Here is a 22,603-nt window from a genome sequence, read left to right on the forward strand (position 1 = left end):
TGAATTGAAAATAAGTAAATATTAACAGGCCCTTAATCTTGAAGTGCATACTAGAAGCCTAGAATTTGGCCACATGAAAAACATACCAATTTTAGCAATGCTAATTATACCTAAGTACATCACAACAATCAAAATTCAAAACCCAAAAAATTGACATAATATTTTTGTTGCAAAAAAGCCCAAATTTCTTACTCAATTTATTGGACATTAGCCCATCTATACAAACCCATAATCAAAATCTCCCATTTTTTCTTCATCCTCTTCATTTATTTAATCTCACCTTCAAAAAAGTGAAAAATTTTCACTTCTTTGCTCGAACTCCAGAAACCTCAAATCCAACTTCAACCGCCATTGTTATACAGAGAAACTAGAGCACAAATTAATGGAGGAGCCTCAAATTGAGATTGAGAATGGGAAATTGACCGAAGTTTCAGAAACCCAGTTAATAAATCCCAGCAATGGAGAAGAAGCAGCAGCAGTTAAAGGAGTTGAAGAAGAAGAAGGAGAGGAAGTGGCGGTGGGCCCAGCTCTTCCTCCTCAACGTCGCCCTAAACGCCCTCTTCAGTTCGAGCATGCTTACCTCGATTCTCTTCCCTGCGCCAATATGTAATCTCTCTCGCACTCCTCTTTTGGGTTTAGGGTTCTTGTTCTTAATTTCAATTATTTTTGATGTTTTATAATATAGTTTTAAGTATTTTTGTTGTTTTATAATGGGGTTTAAGTTTGTTATGATTGGGATGAAGGGGTTTTTGGGATTGTTTAGAATTCGAGTGAAATGGGTATGTTAGCTGAGCAAATGGGGTTGTGATGCAATTCAGTGATTTTAATTTGGGTATAACCCTACTTTCCTAGTGTTTATGCTGTAATTTGATGTGTACAGTGTACTTAATTCTTAATTTTCGGCTTAAATTGGGTTGTGTTACCTGAATTGGGTGTTTGATGGTGAGATTTGGTGGAGGAGTTACAATGTGAGTGTTTGTGGTTAAACAGGTATGAGAAGAGTTATATGCATCGAGATGTGGTCACCCATGTCGCGGTTTCTTGTGCTGATTTCTTCATAACCGGAAGTTACGATGGTGAGTGAAATGGCCTTGCTTGCTTTGGATTTCAATTTGTTATATGATGTGCTTTGAATTATGTTGTTGGTTTTGTTGGATTCTAGTTTGGGTTAGCTTGGATTGTTATGGAGGATCTACGTAAACGCTTCTCTAGGCATCACCTGATGTATCATGCCCTTTCATTTAGTTTTAGGTGTCTCTTAATTGCTACTCTTATAAGCTTGCGTATTGGTTACTTTGTGCCAAACATCTCGAATATAAGTCTATGACAGAAATAACTGTAAATAGATAACATTCACAGTACCAAAGGGTGGCTTGTGCCTTGTGGAGTTGTGGATGACTTAATAAAAGGTTTGTACAAACTTCTCTAAAGAAGCAAAGTTGGGTTTTAAGATCCTCAACAATAATTATTGTAGTAGAAATATCTATCAACCAAAATAGTCATTTTTGTCTCTATATACAAGTAGCGTTGTTTATGTGGATTACTGCTATGTTTAAAGTCTAAATTTCATGCTGCCTATGCAAAAATTTGGGAAAAAAAATTTGTTGTACTTAGCCAATACAGCTATTTTTTTTTTTTTTTTTTGAGAAATGGGGATGTTTTAGGGAATGGGTCAATGGAGCACGTAAAGGGTGGATTAAAGAAAAAAAGAAATGCCCAAAATCTGAAGACAACGCAACAAAATAACAAATTAACAAGTAAATATTAAAATATGCAGATGAACACCCTATAGATCAAACAAAATACAAAGCGATGAAGTCAGTCTTGGGTTTACTGCAAAAGTTGGTTTAAACTTTATTGTATGCGACCATGCGTCCTTCACAGTCTTGGTGATTGATGTGTTTAACCTAGTGTGTGGAATAATGCTTACATAATTTGTTTATAAAACGTTGCCATTTAGTCATTCATTGAACTTGATTTAGAACTGTCGAAGAATATAAAAACAAGAAAACTGTTTGGTCTGCGCTGATTTTAATGATATTTTTGATGAGTTTGTCCAGATTTTTTTTTTTAATTTTTTTTTTAAGCTCAATAAAAAAAATAGATGTTCTCAAAGCTGATTCCATTATGATGTTCTTATCACTGATTCACACTCAATTCTGCTCTAAGTCATGTTTATTAGCTTGTTAATATTTTGTATGGGTTTCCCGTATGCATTATATAAACTAAGTTCATCTGGCAATTTATTATAATTAAGCGTGAGATTCAACATGTTTTAGCTACCAGCTCATCAAAACTAAGGGGTTTTTTTAAATAAACTAAAATATTATTTATCATTCTTGTTATTGACATCCTACTCATTATGTCCATTTTTGTAGGCCATTTGAAGTTTTGGAAGAAGAAACCAATCGGGATTGAGTTTGCAAAGCATTTTAGATCTCATCTGGGGCCCATCGAAGGATTAGCTGTGAGTTACTGTGCTCTTTGTTCATCTATTTGTATCTTGTCTTGGTTTGTTTCCATGTTTTTGCTTATATTGAAGAATCCTAAATGCTGCCTTTGCTGTCTTTATTTTAAAGCCAGTGTCATAATTCTTAAAGAAATACTTTGTATATGCATTGTCATTGTCATTGCCATAAGCATTTAATATTTCCATAATCTATATGTATGGTTTTTAGTTTAAGCTGTGTGTGTTTTATTGAGGTTGGAGAATGAGTGATGTATTTGTTCAACCTTAATAATTGTCCACTCTATGGTTCACAAGTTTACTCTGAAATAGCAGTATGCGTTAAAGTCGCATAGATTGTAATAAATCAATAGCCATATTGTTACAATCACTTTGCGCCATTTACTGCTAGTGAACCTAGATAAAGGATGAGAGTTGCAGTAGGTATATATAAAGCTGTCAATTCGGGTAAACGGGCTGGGTTTGGTTGGGTAATAGTGGGTCGGGTCAACTCGGGTTGGGTCAATTCGGATTAATTCCATAACTTATGCGGGTTGGGTCATGCTTTAGTCAGGTCACATCGGGTTTTACTTCTTATCGGGTTTGGGTCAGGTTTAGTTCGGGTTTATAACAGGTCGGGTTACATTCAGATCAGGTGAACAATAGGTCGGGTTTAATTTGGATTTTCACGGGTTAAAATGGGTTAGGGTAATTCTCGGGTTCGGTTCAAGTTAATAATTTGCGGGTTAGAATCGAGTCGGGTCATTCTCGGGTTTGAGTCGGGTTCGGTTCAAGTCAGTAATTTGCGGTTTATTATCAGGTTGGGTTATTTTCAAGTCAGGTCATTATCAGGTTCAAGTCGAGTTCGGTTCAAGTCAATAATTTGCGGGTTATAACCAGGTTAGGTCATTTTCAAGTCGGGTCAATCTCGGATTCAAGTCGGGTTATGTTCAAGTCAATAATTTGCCGGTTACAAGCAGGTCGGGTCATTTCCAAGTCAGTTCATATTCGGGTTCAACTAACTGTAAATAGATAATTATCATTTTATCAAGCTAATTATTATCTTTGACTATAATATACTTCCATCGTTTCTTTTTAGTTGACACGTTTCTTTAGTCACGTTTGCCAATGCAAAACTTTAACCTTTAATATCTTTAATTACCGATTATAAAAAATTATAAAAAGTTGATATTTTAAAAATATATATCGTGACGAATCTAACAAGACCCCACATGACTATATTTTTCATTAGGTATAAATCACAAAACACGGTCAAAAGAGAGAGTGTGAATAGTGCTATAGTCAATACGTGTCAACTAATAATAAACGGAGGTAGTATATGACAATATAGTGAATATACTAGTAAATTATAGTCTATAACTTAGGAAGATAATTATCTTCTTTGACTATACAACAAATATATACTATATTTAACTCTTAAATTTGAGGATGATGCTTCTTTCTTTTGCTCGCTTGGACCGACTTGGTCTCCCTAGACAAAATGCTTTGATAAACAATAATAAAGTGGTCTAAATTGCATTTAAGGTGATTTGAAATCGGGTCAGGAACAATTTGTGTTGAATTTAGGTCGGGTCAATAACATGTCGTGTTAATTTCGAGTCAGGTTAGTAACAAATCTGGTTGAATTTTTGGATCGGGTATGTAATAGGTCTGGTAAAATTCGGGTTAGGTCAATAACAAGTCGGGTTGAATTTCAAAGTCAGGTTGATTTCGGGTCGGGTTTGTAACAGTTTGGGTTAAATTCGTGTCGGGTTAGGAACGGGTCGGGCTGAATTCAGTCAGGTTAGTAACAAGTCGAGTTGAATTCGGGTTTTGATGGGTTAAAACGGGTTAGGGTCAATTTCGGTTCAAGTCGGGTTTGGTGCAAGTTAATTAAATTGGCCGTTGTAAACTGGTAAATCGGTGCAAGTTGTAAACCGGTAAATTGGTCGTTTAACAGCAACTTGGATGGTTTCACACACCCAGCGGACTCTTGTAGGGTATTACAGACCATGGTAAACATTTCGGCAATTTTTATTTTCGGGCAAAGAAAGTAAAAAAATTCCAAAATTGAAGGCTAATATCCACGCTTTTTGTGTAATTTTGGAGATTTTGGGGTCCGGTGTCAAAAAGTCTTGAAATTCTAGGGATACATCTCGGGGTCGTATAATGCTGTTTGGAACCATATATGATCATTATTTGTTGTCATAAATGTTCGTGGTAGGTTTGAGTTAATGAAATCGGTGCAAGTCGTAAATCGGTAAATTGGTCGTTTAAAGGCAAATTGGATAGTTTGACCAACCAATTGGACTCCCGGAGGATATTAGGGATCATGGTAAACATTTCGGATATTTTTATTTCCGGAGTGAAAAAAATTAAAAATTCCAAAATTGAAGGCTAATATCCACGTTTTTTGAGAAATTTTGGATTCGGGGTCCGGTGTCGAAGACTCTCGAAATTCTATGGGATACATCTCGGGGTCCTATAATGCCGTTTGAAGCCATTTATGATCATTATATATTGTCATTAATGTTCATGGTAGGCTTGATTTAAAGAAATCGGTGCAAGTTGTAAACCGGTAAATTGGTCGTTTAAAGACAAATTGGATAGTTTAACCCACCAAATTGGACTCCTTTTTACGGGACCATGGTAAAAATTTCGGCAATTTTTATTTACGGGCGAAAAAAAGTCAAAAAATTCCAAAATTGAAGCTTATATCCACCCTTTTTGAGAAATTTAGGATGTTTCGGGGCACAGTGTCGAAAAACCTTGAGATTTTAGGGAATACTTCTCGATGTCATATAATGACGTTTGGAAAGATATGTGATCATTATATGTTGTCATAAATGTTCGTGGTAGGCTTGATTTAATGAAATCTGTGCAAGTTATAAATTGGTAAATAGGCCGTTTAAAGGGAAATTGGTTGGTTTCACCCACTCAAATGGACTTCCGAAGGTTATTAGGGACCATGGTTAACATTTCAGAAATTATTATATCCGGGCAATAAAAGTTTAAAAATTCGAAAAAAAAAGGCTAATATCCACGCTTTTTGAGAAATTTTAGAGGTTTTGGGACCCGGTATCGAAAAGACTTGAGATTCTAGAGAATACATCTTATGGTCATATAATGTTGTTTGGAACCATATATGTTCATTATTTGTTGTCATAAATGTTCATGGTAGGCTTGAGTTAATGAAAATCGGTGCAAGTTGTAAACCGGTAAATTGGCCGTTTAAAGGCAAATTGGATGGTTTCACCCACCCAATTGGACTACCGGATGGTATTAAGGACCATGGTAAAGATTTCAGCAATTTTTATTTTCAAGCGAAAAAAAGTCTAAAATTTACAAAATTGAACGCTAATGTCCTCCCTTTTTGAGAAATTTTGTAAGTTTCGGACCCGGTGTCAAAAAAGTCTTGAGATTTTGGGGAATACATATGAGGGTCATATAATGCCGTTAGGAACCATGTATGATCATTATATGTTATCATAGATGTTCGTGGTAGGCTTGCGTTAGTGAAATTGGTGCGAGTTGTAAACTGGTATATTGGGCGTAAAGTCAAATTGGATGGTTCCACCCACCCAATTGGACTCCCGGAAGGTATTAGGAACCATGGCAAAAATTTCGAAATTTTTTAATGTGTGGGCGAAAAAAAGTCAAAAGTTGAAAGCTAATATCCACAATTATTGAGAAATTTTGGAGGTTTCGAGTCATGGTGTCGAAAAACATTGAGATTTCAGGGAATACATCTTGGGGTCATATAATAACGTTTGGAACCATATATGATCATTATATGTTGTCATAATTGTTCGTAGTGGGCTTTTGTTAATGAAATCGGTGTAAGTCGTAAATCGGTATATTGGCTGTTTAAAGGCTAATTTGATGGTTCTACCCACCAAATTGGACTCCCGGAGAGTATTAGTGATCATGATAAACATTTCAACAATTATTATTATGGGCGAAAAAAAGTCCAAAAATTTCAAAATTGAAGGCTAATATCAACGCTTTTTAAGAAATTTTGGAGATTTCAAGACCCGGTGTCGAAAAGCCTCGTAAATTTAAGGGATACATCTCGGGGTCTTATAATGGCGTTAGGAATCATATATAACCATTATGTGTTGTCATAAATGTTCGTGGTAGGCTTGAGTTGATGAAATCGGAGTAAGTTGTACGCCGGTAAATTGGTCATTGAAAGACAAATTTGATGGTTTCATCCACCCAATTAAACTCCCGGAGGGTATTGGGGACCATGGTAAACAATTTGACAATTTTTATTTCTGGGCGAAAAATAGTAAAAAAATTCCAAAATTGAAGGCTAATATCCACACTTTTGAGACATTTTGGAGGTTTCGGGGTGCGGTGTTGAAAAGTCTTTAAATTCTAGGAGATATATCTCGATGTCATATAATGCCAGTTGGATCCATACGTGATCATTATTTGTTGTCATAAATGTTCGTGGTAGGGTTGAGTTAATGAAATCGGTGCAGGGTGTAAACTAGTAAATTGGATGTTGAAAGGCAAATTGGATGGTTCCACCCACCGAATTGGACTCTCGGAGGGTATTAAGGACCATGGTAAACATTTCGTCAATTTTTATTTTCGGGCGAAAAAAATTAAAAAAATTCCAATATTGAAGTCTAATATCTAGCTCAATGTGAAATTTTGGAGGTTTGGTGGCCCGTTGAAAAAAAAGACTCGAGATTTTAGGGGATACATCTCGGGGTCATATAATGCCGTTTGGAATCATATATAATCATTATATGTTGTCATAAATGTTCGTGGTAGGCTTGAATTAATGAAATCGGTGCTAGTTGTAAATCGATAAATTGGCCGTTTATAGTTAAATAGGTTGGTTCCACCTACCCAATTAGACTCCTTGAGGGTATTAGAGAACATGGTAAACATTTCGTCAATTTTTATTTCTGAGCAAAAAAAATTCTAAAAATCAAAATATTAAAGGCTTATATCCACGCTTTTTGAGAAATTTTAGAGTTTTCAAGGCCCGATTTCTAAAAGTCTTGAAATTCTAGGGAATAAATCTCGTGGTCATATAATGTCGTTTGGATCCATATATGATCATTATTTGCTGTCATAAATCGTAGTATGCTTGAGTTAATGAAATCGGTGCAAATTGTAAACCCGTAAATTGGTCGTTTAAAGGAAAATTGGATGATTCCACCCACCCAATTGGACTCCTGGAAGGTGTTAAGGACCATGGTAAACATTTCGGCAATTTTTATTTCCGCGCGTATAAAAGTCGAAAAATTCCAAAATTAAAGGCTATTATCCACGCTTTTTGACAAATTTTTTAAGTTTCTGGGCCCGGTGTTGAAAAGGCTTGAGATTTTAGGGGATACATCTCGTAGTGATATAATGCCGTTTGGAACCACATATGATAATTATATAATGTCATAAATGTTTATGGTAGGCTTGAATTAATAAAATCAGTGCAAGTTGTAATTCGGTAAATTGGCCGTTTAAAGGCAAATTGGATGGTTCCACCCACCCAATTGGACTTCCAGAAGATATAAGGGACGACGTTAAACATTTCAACAATTTTTATTTCCAGGCGAAATAAAGTTAAAAATTCTAAAATTGCAGTCTAATGTTTACGCTTTTTTAGAAATTTTGGAGATTTTAGGGTCCGTTGGCGAAAACACTCGAGATTTTAGGGGATACATATCGAGGTCATATAATGCCGTATGCCGTTTGGAACCATATACGATCATTATTTGTTGTCATACATGTTCGTGGTGGGTTTGAGTTAATGAAATCGGTGCAAGTTGTAAATCAATAAATTTGTCGTTTAAAGGCCAATTGGTAGGTTCCACCCACCCAATTGGACTCCCGGAATGTATTAGGGTCCATGGTAAACATTTCGGCAATTATTTTTTCTTGGCAAAAAAAATTAAAAATTCCAAAATTGAAAGCCACGCTTTTTGAGAAATTTCGGATGTTTTGAGACCCGATGACGAAAATTTTTGAGATTATATGGGGTACATTTCGGGGTCATATAATTTCGTTTGGAACCATATATGATCATTATATGTTGTCATAAATGTTCGTAGGAGGCTTGAGTTAATGAAATAAGTTGTAAATCGGTAAATTGATCGTCTAAAGGCAAATAGGATGGTTCCACCCACCAATTGGATTCTCGGAGGGTATTAGAGACCATGGTAAATATTTCGGCAATTTTTATTTTGGAGGTTTTGGGTCAAGTGTCGAAAAGCCTTTAGAATATAGGGGATACATCTTGGGGTTATATAATGCCGTTTGGAACCATATATGATCATTATATGTTGTCATAAATGTTTGTGGTAAACCTGATTTTTTGAAATCGGCGCATGTTATGAACCGGTAAATTGGCCGTTTGATGGTTCCACCCACCCAATTGGACTCCCGTAGGGTATTAGAGACCATGGTAAACATTTCGACAATTTTTAAAAAGTAAAAAAATCATAAATTAAATGCTATATCCACGTTTTTTTTAGAATTTTTGGAGTACTCGGGGCTAGATGTCGAAAAGTTTTGAAATTCTATGGAATACATCTTGGGTCATATCATGTCTTTTGGAACCTTTTATTTATTGTCATAAATATTCGTGGTAGGCTTGAATTAATGAAATCGGGGCAAGTTGTAAATCGGTAAATTGGCCGTTTAAATGCAAATAGGATAGTTCTTGCCACCTAATTAGACTCTTGGAGGGTATTAGGGACCATGGTAAAAATTTCGGCAATTTTTATTTTCGGGTGAAAAAAAGTAAAAAAAAATTCCAAAATTGAAGGCTAATATCCATGCTTTTTGAGAAATTTCGAATTTTTCGAGGCCCGGTGTCGAAAAGTATTGAGATTTTAGGGGATATATCTTAGGGTCATATAATGTCGTTTGGTATCGTATATGATCATTTTATGTTGTCATAAACATTCGTAGTAGGCTTGAGTTAATGAAAACGGTGCTAGTTGTAAACCGGTAAATTGGTCGTTTAAAGACAAAGTAGATGGCTCCACCCAGCCAATTGGACTTCTAGAGGGTATTAGGGACCATGGTAAACATTTCGGCAATTTTTATTTTCGGGTGAAAAAAATCAAAATTGAAGACTAATATCCACGCTTTTTGAGAAGTTTTGGAGGTTTCGGGTAGAGCTTTCAATTATAGTAAACTGGTCGTGTTTGGGTCGGTAAGAGTGGGTTGGGTCAACTCTGGTCGGGTCAATTCGGATTAGTTCCATATCTTATGCGGGTCGGGTTTGGGTCGGGTCGGGTCATACTTCTTTTCGGGTTAGGGTCGGGTTCATCACAAGTCGAGTTACATTCGGTTAGGGTGAAAAATAGATCGAGTTTAATTCGGGTTTTTACGGGTTAAAACGGGTTAGGGTATAATTCTCGGGTTTGAGTCAGGTTCAGTTCAAATCAATATTTTGTGGGTTATAATCAGGTCAGGTCATTCTTGAGTTTGAGTCGGGTTCGGTTCAAGTTAATAATTTGCGAGTTATAATCAGGTCGGGTCATTCTCGGGTTCAAGTCGGTTTCAGTTCAAGTCAATAATTTGCGGGTTATAATCAGGTTTGGTCATTTTCAAGTCGGGTCATTCTCAGATTCAAGTCGGGTTATGTTCAAGTCAATAATTTGCAAATTACAATCAGGTCGGGTCATTTCCAAGTGAGGTCATATTCGGGTTCAACTAACTATAAATTGATAATTATCATTTTTATCAAGCTAATTATTTTCTTTGACTATAATATATATGGCAATATACTAGGAAACTATAGTCTATAATTTCAGAAGATAATCATCTTCTTTGACCATACAACAAATATATACTATATATAACTCTAAAATTTGAGGATGATGCTCTTTTCTTTTGCTGGCTTGGACCGACTTGGTCTCCCTAGACAAAATGCTTTGATCAACAATAATAAGGTGGTCTAAATTCATTTTAGGTGATTTGAAATCGGGACAAAAACAATTTGGGTTGAATTTAGGTCGGGTCAATAACAAATCGTGTTAATTTCGAGTCGGGTTAGTAACAGATCATGTTAGAATTTTTTGGTCGGGTTAGTGATAGGTCTAGTAAAATTCGGTTGGGGCAATAGTCGAGTTGAGTTTGAGTTAGGTCAATAACAAGTCGGGTTGATTTCGGGTCGGATTTTTAACAGGTTGGGTTAGGAACGGGTCGGGTTGAATTTAGGTCAGGTTAGTATCAAGTCAAGTTTAATTCGGGTTTTGACGGGTTAAAACGGGTTTGTGTCAAGTTCGGTTCAAGTCGGGTTTGGTTCAGGTCAATAATTTACGGGTTACATTCGGGTCGGGTCATCTCCATGTCAGTTCATGTTTGGGTTCGGGTTTCACATACTCGGGTCTAGGGTTGGGTTTCAGGTCGGGTCACGGGTTCAGATGGGTCGGTTAATAATCGGGTTTGAGTCGGTATTTCGGGTCGGGTCAACTTTTGACAACTCTAGGTATGTATCTGCCAGCGTAAAATTTGAGTCACATCTTATGGACATGAATCAACATTTAAATATGTTTACTTGTGATCTATGTTAATCAAACACGGCTTAAATCACGAAGTGTCTCCGGACACATGTCCGACCCTTCACTATGCACTCGGACACTTCCAATAAGAGTAGAGGAAAAAAGAGGAGAAACATAAAAGAAAAATACATCTTGTTCAAAGACCACCATTGATATAGAGAAGATGGACTGAAGATGATTACCATTTATTCGGAGAATTCACTAAGGAAAGTATTTAAATAATAAAAATAAGGGTGGACGTAATGCAAATTCAAAGCTTTTGTAATCTATAATTTTTTTTTATATAAATTTAAGTGATGTATAGATTTGTGTCTGTACCCGTGTCCAAATATCGAACATAGTCTCCGTGTCTTAAAATTTTGGAACTTGCAGGATCGGACACTTGGACATGTGTTCGTGTCTGACACCCGTCCCCGAGTTCATGTAACATAGCTTGTGATAAGTCATGTTAGCCGATTCCTTATCATATTGTTGCTACATACATTTACAATATATCCCTGGAGCTGTTGGTGTTTACACATTGTTACATTCACTGCTAACACTTTGGATTATAAGCTTTATATTGTCTTCAGCCATGACTTAATCCAGTTTTGCAGGTTAGTTTTGATGGCTTGCTTTGTTGTACAATTTCCAGTGATCAATCTGTGAAAGTGTATGATGTGGTGAACTATGACATGATGGTCATGGTTCGTTTACCATATATCCCGGGTGCTGTTGAATGGGTTTACAAGCAAGGAGATATTAAAGCAAAGCTGGCCATTAGTGATCGGGACTCTCCATTTGTGCATATATACGATGTGCGAGCTGGAAATAATGATCCAATCATTTCCAAAAAGGTATATATAATTGCTAATGTGATGCTTATGATAATCAAAGGGATAGGAGTGATGACACGAGGATTTTTTTTTTTTTTGGGGGGGGGGGGGGGGGGGTGGGGGTGGGGGTGGGGGTGGAGCTAAGATACAGCAGAATAATAAAGAAAACTAACTTTGCATTTCTTTCTTTTGCCAGTAGTTTTTATGTTTTTTTGCTAACGTGAACTCCTCTGTTGGAAGATACACACTGGACCAGTGAAAGTCATGAAATACAATCCTGTATTTGATGCCGTTATTTCTTCAGATACAAGGGGAATATTTGAGTACTGGGATCCTGTGACACTTGATTTTTCTGAAAATGGGTATGTACTTTTTCAGTTGTTTTTATGATTTTCCTGTTGTGTTCGAGCGTGTTCCAATAATTGAATAGCTTTGGAATGCATCTAAGCGACTAGATCTAAAATATAACACAGCATACTGCTTCTCTCTCTCTCAACCTGTCCTTAACAATAGGTCAGCCTATTACATTCTTCTGTAAGAATGCTCCCATTTCTTTCCTATCTGCAACTAATTTATATGACCATGATGAGGCTATAGCATAACATATCTTCTGACACGTATCTAAAAAAAGTCTTTAATGAATTGGCTATTTTATCTATACCATAGGGGATAGGGTCCATAGCTGGTAGCATAAAAATAAACTTTAGTTAGTATGGTGTATTGCACTCATCAGGTCCTGTATTTTAATGCCTGGTAGAATACAAGTTAGCACAATTGAACATTTTGGATGTTTTTATTCCATCTCTACTATGACAATGTTCTTACTTGAGAGTCATGAATCAAGAAGTGGCTAACATGAACTTGTAGAAGAGTAAGTGTTATTAAATGCATGGTGTCTCTCCATCCCCTTTCCAGACCAGTAACATGATAAAATCCAAGTGTTAGCTAGAAGGTTTCTGTTTTCCGTATGTTATGAGCCTTTTGCATATAGTATGCATGTAAATGCAAATATACTTTTCATGTAGTCTTTATAGAAGAGAAGGTTTCCTCCCAAGCTTTGAAACTTAAAAGCTGTAGCTGACAGATTTATTCCCTGTTTGCAGAATCACTTTCAAGTTGAAAACTGATACAAATCTTTTTGAAATGGTGAAGTGTAAAACAACAGTTTCTGCAATAGAGGTACTATCCCTCTTCTAATAGATGTATCTGCATTGGCATTACTGTTTTTGGCCCCCATTAACTTTGGTTGTGATTGTAGTCATGCATGGTATTGTGGGTTTTGCTTATGCTTTGATATTTATCTTCTTAAAAGGATAGTGTAAATCTGATGAATGTGATACAGTGATTTTATTTATTTTTTTTTGTTTTCTTTTTTCTTTAGCTATGCTGACTTAAGAATTGATGTTTTATTCCTTAGGTGAGTCCTGATGGTAAGCAATTTTCTGTTACCTCACCTGACCGCAGGATACGTGTATTTTGGTATAGGACTGGTAAATTGAGGCGAGTTTATGATGAATCACTCGAGGTAGGGTTAATTTGAAAAACACCTCGGGTTTTTTTTATTGAATTTTTACGTTAAACTTGTATTTCTTAAATCTCTACTGAGGTTATGCTATTCTCTTATTTAGGTGGCTCAAGATCTACAAAGAAGTGATAATCCTATGTATCGTCTGGAGGCCATTGATTTTGGAAGAAGAATGGCTGTTGAAAAGCAAATTGAGCAAACAGAGGCTGTTCCTCAACCAAATGCAGTCTTTGATGAAAGCTCAAACTTCCTTATCTATGCTACACTCCTCGGTATTAAAGTATGTCATAAGTTTATGCTGTAGATGCATATTTACTGTTTCTATTAGATTGTTATGCTGGTACTTTATGATATTCAGATCAATAAATTTGTTTCAGGTGGTAAATTTGCACACCAATACTGTGTCGCGAATTCTTGGTAAAGTGGAAAGTAATGACAGGTTCTTGAGGATTGCCCTGTATCAAGGTGACCGAAGTAATAAAAGAGCAAGAAAGATACCTTCAGCTGCTGTTAATGTTAATGAAAGCAAAGACCCCTTGATAGATCCAACTTTGCTATGTTGTGCATTCAAAAAACACAGACTATATTTATTTAGGTATGTTCTCAATGAATCCAATGTGTCGTTCTTTGTAGATGTTGCTCGTCTAATAGCCTCGTACGTAAGAGCTTGAGGCGAGGTTTAGACGTTTAGCGGTTTATTATCTAATTCTCATACAAGATATTGTCTAACCCAGTCGGAGAGAACCAGAAGAGACTGAAGATGCCACTAAGGGACGGGATGTGTTTAACGAAAAACCTCCCGCAGATGAACTCTTGGCTGTGTCAGAATTAGGAAATTCAGCAACAACTTCCCTACCAGACAACGTGGTAAGCTATCATTGCTATGTTTCCCAATATGGTCTCCTTTCTAACATACATATGTGCAAAAACCACATAACTTGTTATAATTCTTTTGATTTCTTAAAACTGTAAGACTCACCTATGATAGATGTTTCCATTATATTGCAACAAATCTACATCAGGTAATATTTAATCTTTCTTTTTTTTTTATAAAAAATAATAATAATAAAAAAAAAAAAAAAAAAAAAAAAAGAAAAAAAAAAAAAAGAAAAGAAAAACAAACAATAAGGCCCTTAATTTGGTAGAGCGGCTGGGAGGTGGGATAGATAATGGTTGATGGGTAATGTGGAATGGGTAAAGCCTTCTCTCCTCTTCCCTTAAAAATTTTGGCATCCTCAAGTGTTTGTGTTTAGCTACATCTTCCACTGGAGATATTACCCTGACCTATTTTCTGAGTATCTTCAAGATCCTGCGTGCTCTAATCCCTTTGACTATATTCAGATTATATAAAATTATAAACAATTCTTTGGATAACCTAGGATTTTATTTATTTATTTATTTTATTTTTAAATTTTTTTTATGGTTTTGGGAGCTTTAGTTATATGTCTCATCTTTCTTTATTGTTTTATCATCCTTTCTTTTTTCTTGTTCTGATCCAGATTCTAAACACGACAATGGGAGACATTCACATGAAGCTCTATCCAGAAGAATGTCCAAAAACTGTGGAAAACTTTACCACGCATTGTCGGAATGGATATTATGATAATCTGATTTTCCATCGTGTCATTAAAGGTTTCATGGTTCAGACAGGAGATCCACTTGGAGATGGAACTGGTGGGCAATCAATTTGGGGAAGGGAATTTGAGGATGAATTTCACAAAAGGTGACCTCTTTTATGCCAGTTGCTGGTTTCTTAGACTATCTGAATACCAGTTCTTATTTCTCAGTTTTCATGTATATGGAATATGCCCAGCCACCTAACAGATTCAATCATCGTATTTTTTAAATTAATCTGGAAAATTATTCATAACAGAAACCTGTAGTTTAAGAGTTGATTTTTGAAACAAATTTACTTGGCAATATCTTATGCCTACCAGGCTTCCACCCAATGGAAAAGAAGGAAGAACAAAAGGTTGGCTTATGACTCTTCTTGATGAACCTTGCCTTAGATTCTTAGGAGCTAATTCCTTGAACATGCCCCATAGTCTATTTGAAGGCATTTCACTCTGTAATCGCGATCTCGTAACTGTCGGTAGATGTGCTGCCCTCTTGTTTAAAGTTAATGCACATGGATAAAAGATTTAATAGTTGTTGCTTTGTTATTCTGAGGTGACTTAATATTGCAATTGGTATCATGAAACAGAGGAATTGGCTTAGGTAATTTGAAATATTCATACAGAGGTACTCAATGCAATATTTTTGTTTAATGTATGAAGTTGTTGCTGTGTGTGCTTGCACGCCTGGATGTGTGTTTATCTGTGTTTTGATGGTAATTGATTCTGAAAATAGGACTCCCATATGTAACGTTCTGTTATCATCGATAAGAATTTTATTCAACATTATGTATTATGGATGCAGGGTGCAAGCTTTTGTTCATTTACAAATGTTTATCTCTTGTTATTGAATGATATTAGTATCTTCTCATTAACATTATCTGTATCTGGTGTACAGTTTGCGGCATGACAGGCCCTTCACAGTTTCTATGGCAAATGCCGGTCCTAATTCTAATGGTTCACAATTTTTCATAACCACGGTAGCTACTCCATGGCTTGATAACAAACATACAGTTTTTGGTAGAGTCGTCAAGGGAATGGACGTTGTACAGGTATGACAGGACACTTTTTAAAATTTCCTAAGCTGCTATATGTTTGACTACACATTGTTAATTTTGATATTTTCAGTTAAATTGTTAGCCTAATTGTATTTTTTTTCTTACTTTCACACAGGCCATAGAAAAAGTGAAGACTGACAGAGACGACAAGCCATACCAAGATGTCAAGATTCTTAGCGTAACCGTACCCAAATCCTAAGAGAGCTTATGTATTACAAATTGGATGATGGTTGTTACTTGCTGCAAGTTGTCCACACCAGGTATTTAGTGTGATCTACCTTGAAACTATAATATTGTGTCAGCATGTGCTGAAACTTAATGTTTGAATGAGTAGAAAGTTCTCCGAAATCTGGACTGCATGAGTGCATGTAGTTTTATACTAAAGGAGACTCCAAGACGGGCTTGGTGATTTTCGGAACTATCATACACTCAATTTGTCTGTGAATCTTAAGAATGGGTTCATTTCCTTTTTATTTTTTGGGGGTGTGGGCTGCTGTTGACTTTTTGTCTTATTTTGCTTATGGGCAAGAGTTAGAGACTATTATACTAATAGAATTTTTCAAGTTACAAAACATGGCCCTTCTAGCTTAACTTATTTTTGTACCTTTTTTTAACAAAAAAAAATAACAAAAATGATCCCTAGAAATGTTGCTCTCTTGTTTCAATGTCATTCACAAGTCTACTTCGTTCTTCTTTGCTTGATACATTTTTTAATATGTCAGAATATGCTGCCTCATCCGTGTTTTAAAAAAGTTGGTTGCAATATTTCCTGAATGTCTTCCTGTTCGGCCAGTTGCCTTTGGACCAAGATAATATTTTTTATGGCAAGTCCTGTATAATAAGTCGAGCTAAGTTGAAGTGTTCAAATTCTGAAAATTGGTTGCTGCAAAACTTGCTATTCAGTAGCTGTTGGCAGCTGTGAGGTTGTTGATGCTCCCATTATTGTCTTGGTGAGTTATTGGGGGTTTTGTTCTTTTGTGCCAATCAGTTCATGAACACAATAATGAATGGATTTGGTTATTTATGAAAAACAATACCAGTGCCACCAATAGTGAAGTTTGATTTCATTTACAGATCATGAATTCTTGTACCCCTTCCTGATACAGGATACTTTCTTGCTTTGCTATCGTCATCAAGTCATCGTTGAGAGGATTGCTATTTATTTTCATGTACTGTATATGAGACTACTAGTATATGTTGATGATCAGATATGGACCACCGCAATTTATTTAGATCAAAATCTGATCATGTCTTAAGTTGAAGGTTTTGTCTTTCTTGGCTAGAGAATATATTTAATCAGTATTTTTTGGACAATGGAAGAAGGAACACATTTTACAGAAAATTGCAGTTCTAAGCTTTAATTGATTATCTATGTTATTTTTACATTTTTACATGCAATGCAATTTCATGCCAGTCTGAAAAGTAAATGCTTTTTTATGTGTTTATAATTACTGTATAATACTTCTTCGTATGATTAAATGTTTGTAAAGATTTTTTTTTCCTTGGATGTCAAATTGTCTAAAAATACTTCGTAAAGAAAGTCACACATAGCAAGGTCTAGAATTTTTATTCTCATTAGGTATTATGAAGACAGAATGTAAAGACTTTTTTGGGATCTTCTAGCGAAGAAGGTATTCATGTACATAGAAGGTTGAGTGAATTTTAACGAGTTTTAAGACTTTTAACCAATGTTTAATGGCAGTTTTGAAATCATAGCAGTTAAGATTAAGATTTCCGTGGTTGGAGGATATTATTTTTAACTAGCATTGTGTTTGTATGTTAGCTTGAACTTTTTGTTGCATTATTAGATTAAAATGCATAATTATTATACTATAACAATTATTTCTTCATGGAGGTAGCTCAAATTTTCTTTGTTTAAATTTAAACAAGGACTTCTGGTAAATTTATCCCCATTTTCAGGATGTTAAGATAGGTACGAAGGCGGTATGGGGACAGCCCTCCTACTTAGGGAGTCTCTCTCATTGTCGGTTTAGATTATGATTCCATCAGTAAGTAAGGATATTCGATTCCACCTAGTTTACTCTGAGATAGGGACCGGAACCAAGTGTAGTTCTGATCAATTTCATCCTTGATTAAACTCCTAAATGTCATTCACACTGTTAGAGGAAACCATCTTTATGGAGTTAAAAACGTTCATGCTGTATAGTATTATGATGGTTTATCGAAAATTCATTCTCCTTTAGGGATCCCATAAGCCTCTCTCCGACCAGAAACTTCCGGGATTAAGAAGCATGAATATCCCAGCAGAAGTTCATTCATTGTTCGTATAGTTTTTTCCTCTGTAAAATTAGTACTCCATAGATTTTTTGAGTTGAATTTAGCTCCAGGTATTTTCTTAGATGATCATTCTATTTTATTTTGTTCAATTCGAGCTGTCGGTGTACTTTATTGAGTAACTCATGTACCCGGCTCAAAATTTTGTTCCCCACCTCCTTTTCAGCTTGTAATGCCATATCTGGGAATTTTATTTGGTGATGCCATTGTTGGTCCCTCATCAGATACAAATCAATTCATTATGGTACACCAAATCCTATCAAATCTTAAATCAGAAATTGATTTTTTCTCCATATTAGAACTTTCCGTGTGGAAATAATAGTCACATACAATAAGTGATACGTAGTATATCGCATCGAAAGATATTATGGTTGGATTTTCAAACATATCCCTACTATAATGGAGTGGCGGATACAGGACTTGGAAGAGATTATCAATGTAATACCGTAGGTTATTTTAGTGAAACAGTGTTACAAGAAATAAACCGATGTTGGGACAATATGACAATTAAAACTCAGAACCGACGGAGGGATATCGAATTTTGTGAAAGACAAATATCTTCTTTTTTATTATGTCCCAGCAGCATTAACATCTGCTCCCACACGTTACATGTGTTTGTCCTGCTAATTAATAGAAGTACTTAGTTGCAAGATCTTATTGAAGCTTCTGATTCCCATAGCTAAGCTATTTCAGATCTATAATAAACTTTCCATGTTTTTGTATTCTCAGATCTTGGGAATCTGATGTATCATATAATCGTGTTTTTTCTGAATTTGAAGATCCAATCTAACCTTACAAAATTATCTATGTACCTTCACATTTTCACTTTCTCTGCCATATTCACCTTAAAGCAACCCTTTTCCTTTTTTCATGTTAGCTTAAACCTTTTTTTTTTTTGGGTGTCATTCCATAGTTAGAGCTTAGAGCTATGCGCGTTTTCTCTCACTATTAGTCGTGTCTGGGTAGATTAGCTAATACTTTGTGTGTGCCAATTTGTACTTAAGAGGCATTAGAGCTGTATTCTGTGTTACATACCGTTATAACTTGTTACTACTCGTTTTCTCTCGCTATTAATCGTGTCTAATGAGGTTCCAGTATAGCTTTGATAATGGTCGTGCTCTTTTGCCATCAGTTGGGTTCGAGGGGGTTCAGATTGTAGCCCTTTTTCGAACATGGTATCGTCTTTTAGAGTATCTGGTTATGAGTACTCGTTGAAAGCTTGAAACACTCTTATCAATTTAGACTGCATATTCACGGAAAAGTTAATCAAGTCAAAAGGAGACATTTCGGCGTGGAGCAATATTCAGACATTAACTGACAAAATGTGATATTTTGACATTAAGTACTACTGCATTAGTACTATTAGTACTACCCTTCTACAGGATTCCCACTTTACTGCTTTAGTAACCACAGTCTACCGAATAAAGCTTAACCTCTCAAATCTTCTTTTTACATATTTAGATTCCAATTTTCTCGTAATTATCGGGGCTTAATTAATCTATCAACTTGAACTTTACAAGTTGTTGTATAATTAAACCTAGACTAAATCTTACTTAAAATTAAATAAGCGCGGCGATTTGATTCTGACCGTCTTCATCAAGCTTTTAATTATTGTTTACTTAAACAGTAACACCTGAGCTGTGAACTGCGAAGTGTGAACTCTGAATCTCTAAATTAATCCACGAATCAATCCACATTTTACGTGATCTGGTTAATTTAATCAGCGGAAGCACGAGGGAAAGACACAAGAGTAATCAGTTACTAATCTGGATCTTATCGACCCTATATTTTTCTCACTTGGATTACAAAAAACAAAGAAATAAATATAAATTACATAGTCAGATAGAGGCTCTATTTAGAGAGTACTCGTATTATATAGTCATAGATTTCACACACCTACGTTGGCATACACAAAGAGTTAGTAGCAGGTTACTTAAACCTGAGGTAGGTTCCAATCTTACAAACTGCATTTCTATATTCTACACCACCATTAACGGGGCACAAAAAACACTACTAACTAATGACAGGTAGTTCGACCAGACAAAATGTCATTTAACGCCTTAATTAACGCCCATCAAGCATAGGACTCAGAGATTTGTATGGACTAGGTGGCAGACTGCTCTTTCCTGATGCAGCTACGAGGCGTTGTGCAAACGCCTCGATTCTCTCCCCATTCGACTCTCCCAACATACGTTTTCCACCAAATGTTAGCGACTCCACACCCTTCTCCTTCAACACTTCCTCCATCGTCGTCGGTTCCAATCCTCCTAGTCCGTTTGCCTGTACATACATACAATGCCGACATTAGTACCAATTACTAGTAAAATGCGCACAATACATTATTAATCTACATCCATTTACCTAGTAAAACAACATAATTACATTATCCAAGCACGTCTTATTCACCACATTCATTCAAGTACATCTAGATAATATCGATTATTTTTCGAGCTAGTAAATTTTCTTATTTTACTAACTGGAATAAGTTAGGCTATACTACCGACTATTCTAACTTCTTGTGTATTTTCATATCCAAAAAAATGATTAACACATACCACTTGTGACTCAACAGGATAAAAACAATGTGCTAAAAAAAAATTAAATACAATCTTGAGATATGATTTTGCCTTTTCTGTTTCTTTTTTTTTTCCTTCTTTAGCAAAAGTGTCGGCAAAATTATTTTAAACATAAAATCCGTGAATTATGCGACTGCACAATTATTACACATATAACATAGTTGACGAAGTTGTCGACCTTCGTCGGTCTCTAATATAAATTGTTGTCCCATCCAAAATTTATTACTCCATGCTTCATCATACATCATACACTACTACGATCATTTCTAATCATCATTCATATTCGTTAATGTCGATTTCTAACGGTTAATCTACTCAACAACGAACAAATAATCCTAATTAAAAATCGGTAATAATTAATTACGAGTTTGACTTAAATTAAACAAAGAAATTACCTGAATACGAACGTAATCGTTACGATTCCAACAGAACGCGTTGCCTAGCATTTGATCAATTGTCTCGGAAACACCGTCAACAGCAATGTTTACAACAGAATCAGTTGAACATTCTCCATTTTTACTGCTCACGGTTAATTTACCACTACTACTCAACGTTCCGTTACCTAATGACAATACCAGTAAATCTTCAACGCCGTTTACCGACGGAAAATCAACTTTATTATGCAGAACATGAGTAACAGCAGCAGCTGTCGGATTATTCATCACTAAACCTCCGTCAACGCCGTAACACGCTGTTTTGCCGTCAACGGACGTTAACTCGAACGGCTCAAACACCGACGGCGTCGCCATTGCAGCGCGACACACTTTCCAGAGCTCGAAGTCTAACGACGTGAACTCCGACGCGCTAGCAGCAGCGCGTGAGAATACGAACGGCGCAGATGTGTTGAGGTCGTAACACGGAATAAGGATCGGCTTACAAGTGTCCTTCAGCGTCATCGGAGTTTTCTTCCCATTCTTCGAGAAAACTCCTTTTAGAACCTTCTCGAGACTTTCGCCGGAGCATCGGCGAGATTTCCGGCGACGGAGAACTCCGCCGCGCTTTGGCTTAAACATCGCCGAGAAATTACCGACGAGGAATTTCGCCGCGTCCTTCGCCGTAAACATCGGACGACCGGTAGAATCCGCCGCCGTGAGAAACGCCGCGAGAAGGCCGCCGATTCCAGTTCCGGCAACAATATCGAAAAAATCAGCAATTCGTGAATCATGATTACCTGTTTTCAAACGAATCGCCTCCTCCAAATGAACTAAGAAGGCAACCGCAACGGCGGCAGAGGTTCCTCCGCCGTCGATGCTGAGTATCCTCGCTTTCTTAGCTGTTCCGCCGTTATTGCTGTTATTACTTGAAAGCCATTGTTGCTCGAGCTTGGAGAATATCTCCATTGTCATCTTACTAAGCTCCATTTCCATGGAAGTTTGATAGTTTTTTTTTCTCAGAAGAGAGAGGAAAAAAAGTAAGAGGAGAGAGAAAATAGAGAGAGAAGAAGAGAGTTTGGTCACGAAAATGGTGGTGGTGGAAGAAATGGAGAGTAATAATAATAAATAGAGTCACATAGTTGGGTGTTTATATATAACGAGGACTTAGTATTGAGGAGGACTGCTACGAACAGGAGAGTCATATTCCATTGATGATAGACGTGCGTTTTTATTAATTTTTTAATTTAATTTAATTAATGAGGGGGTAATTTAATTTAATTCTAATTTTGTTGATTTTTGTTTTTAGTGGTGTACAAATTTAATTAAAATTTTCTGTGTATGAAGGTAGTAGTAGGTGGAAGTATGTTATG

At 36.1% G+C, this 22,603-nt stretch overlaps 2 protein-coding genes across 5 annotated transcripts; one reads left to right on the forward strand and one right to left on the reverse strand.

The window, feature by feature from the left end:
* Positions 1-262: 262 nt before the first annotated feature.
* LOC145624447 (peptidyl-prolyl cis-trans isomerase CYP71-like) lies at positions 263-17,347 on the forward strand. Of its 4 annotated transcripts, XR_014110429.1 has the most exons (15): positions 264-606; positions 991-1,076; positions 2,379-2,467; positions 11,574-11,813; positions 12,033-12,154; positions 12,896-12,971; positions 13,210-13,317; positions 13,421-13,597; positions 13,695-13,912; positions 14,052-14,184; positions 14,817-15,040; positions 15,829-15,982; positions 16,104-16,248; positions 16,711-16,938; positions 17,095-17,347. XR_014110429.1 is itself a non-coding variant. In XM_081677479.1 (13 exons), exons 1-13 carry the CDS (start codon positions 383-385, stop codon positions 16,185-16,187), a joined length of 1,935 nt encoding a protein of 644 aa, XP_081533605.1. In that variant the 5' UTR covers positions 263-382; the 3' UTR covers positions 16,188-16,681. The 4 variants fall into 4 exon arrangements, 1 of the variants encoding a protein (XP_081533605.1); XR_014110430.1 differs by lacking the exon at positions 16,711-16,938 and having other exon boundaries at positions 263-606; XR_014110428.1 differs by lacking the exon at positions 17,095-17,347 and having other exon boundaries at positions 16,711-17,087.
* A 2,690-nt stretch (positions 17,348-20,037) lies between these two features.
* On the reverse strand, positions 20,038-22,360 carry LOC145624448 (putative inactive patatin-like protein 9). The gene is made up of 2 exons (XM_081677480.1): positions 21,255-22,360; positions 20,038-20,563 (listed from the first exon to the last, which is right to left on the reverse strand). Exons 1-2 carry the CDS (start codon positions 22,224-22,226, stop codon positions 20,348-20,350), a joined length of 1,188 nt encoding a protein of 395 aa, XP_081533606.1. The 5' UTR covers positions 22,227-22,360; the 3' UTR covers positions 20,038-20,347.
* Between the last annotated feature and the right edge of the window lie 243 nt (positions 22,361-22,603).

This window comes from Chenopodium album, chromosome 3, assembly GCF_948465745.1.
Source record: "Chenopodium album chromosome 3, dcCheAlbu1.1, whole genome shotgun sequence".
Classification (NCBI taxonomy): Eukaryota; Viridiplantae; Streptophyta; class Magnoliopsida; order Caryophyllales; family Amaranthaceae; genus Chenopodium; species Chenopodium album.

Coding starts and splice junctions, on each gene's coding strand:
- LOC145624447 (XM_081677479.1), top strand. CDS start 383: ATGGAGGAGCCTCAAATTGAGATTGAGAATGGGAAATTGACCGAAGTT. Junction 11,814..12,032: donor ATCCAATCATTTCCAAAAAG/GTATATATAATT, acceptor CTCTGTTGGAAG/ATACACACTGGACCAGTGAA. Junction 12,972..13,209: donor CAACAGTTTCTGCAATAGAG/GTACTATCCCTC, acceptor TTTATTCCTTAG/GTGAGTCCTGATGGTAAGCA.
- LOC145624448 (XM_081677480.1), bottom strand. CDS start 22,226: ATGGAAATGGAGCTTAGTAAGATGACAATGGAGATATTCTCCAAGCTC. Junction 20,564..21,254: donor ACGATTACGTTCGTATTCAG/GTAATTTCTTTG, acceptor ATGTATGTACAG/GCAAACGGACTAGGAGGATT.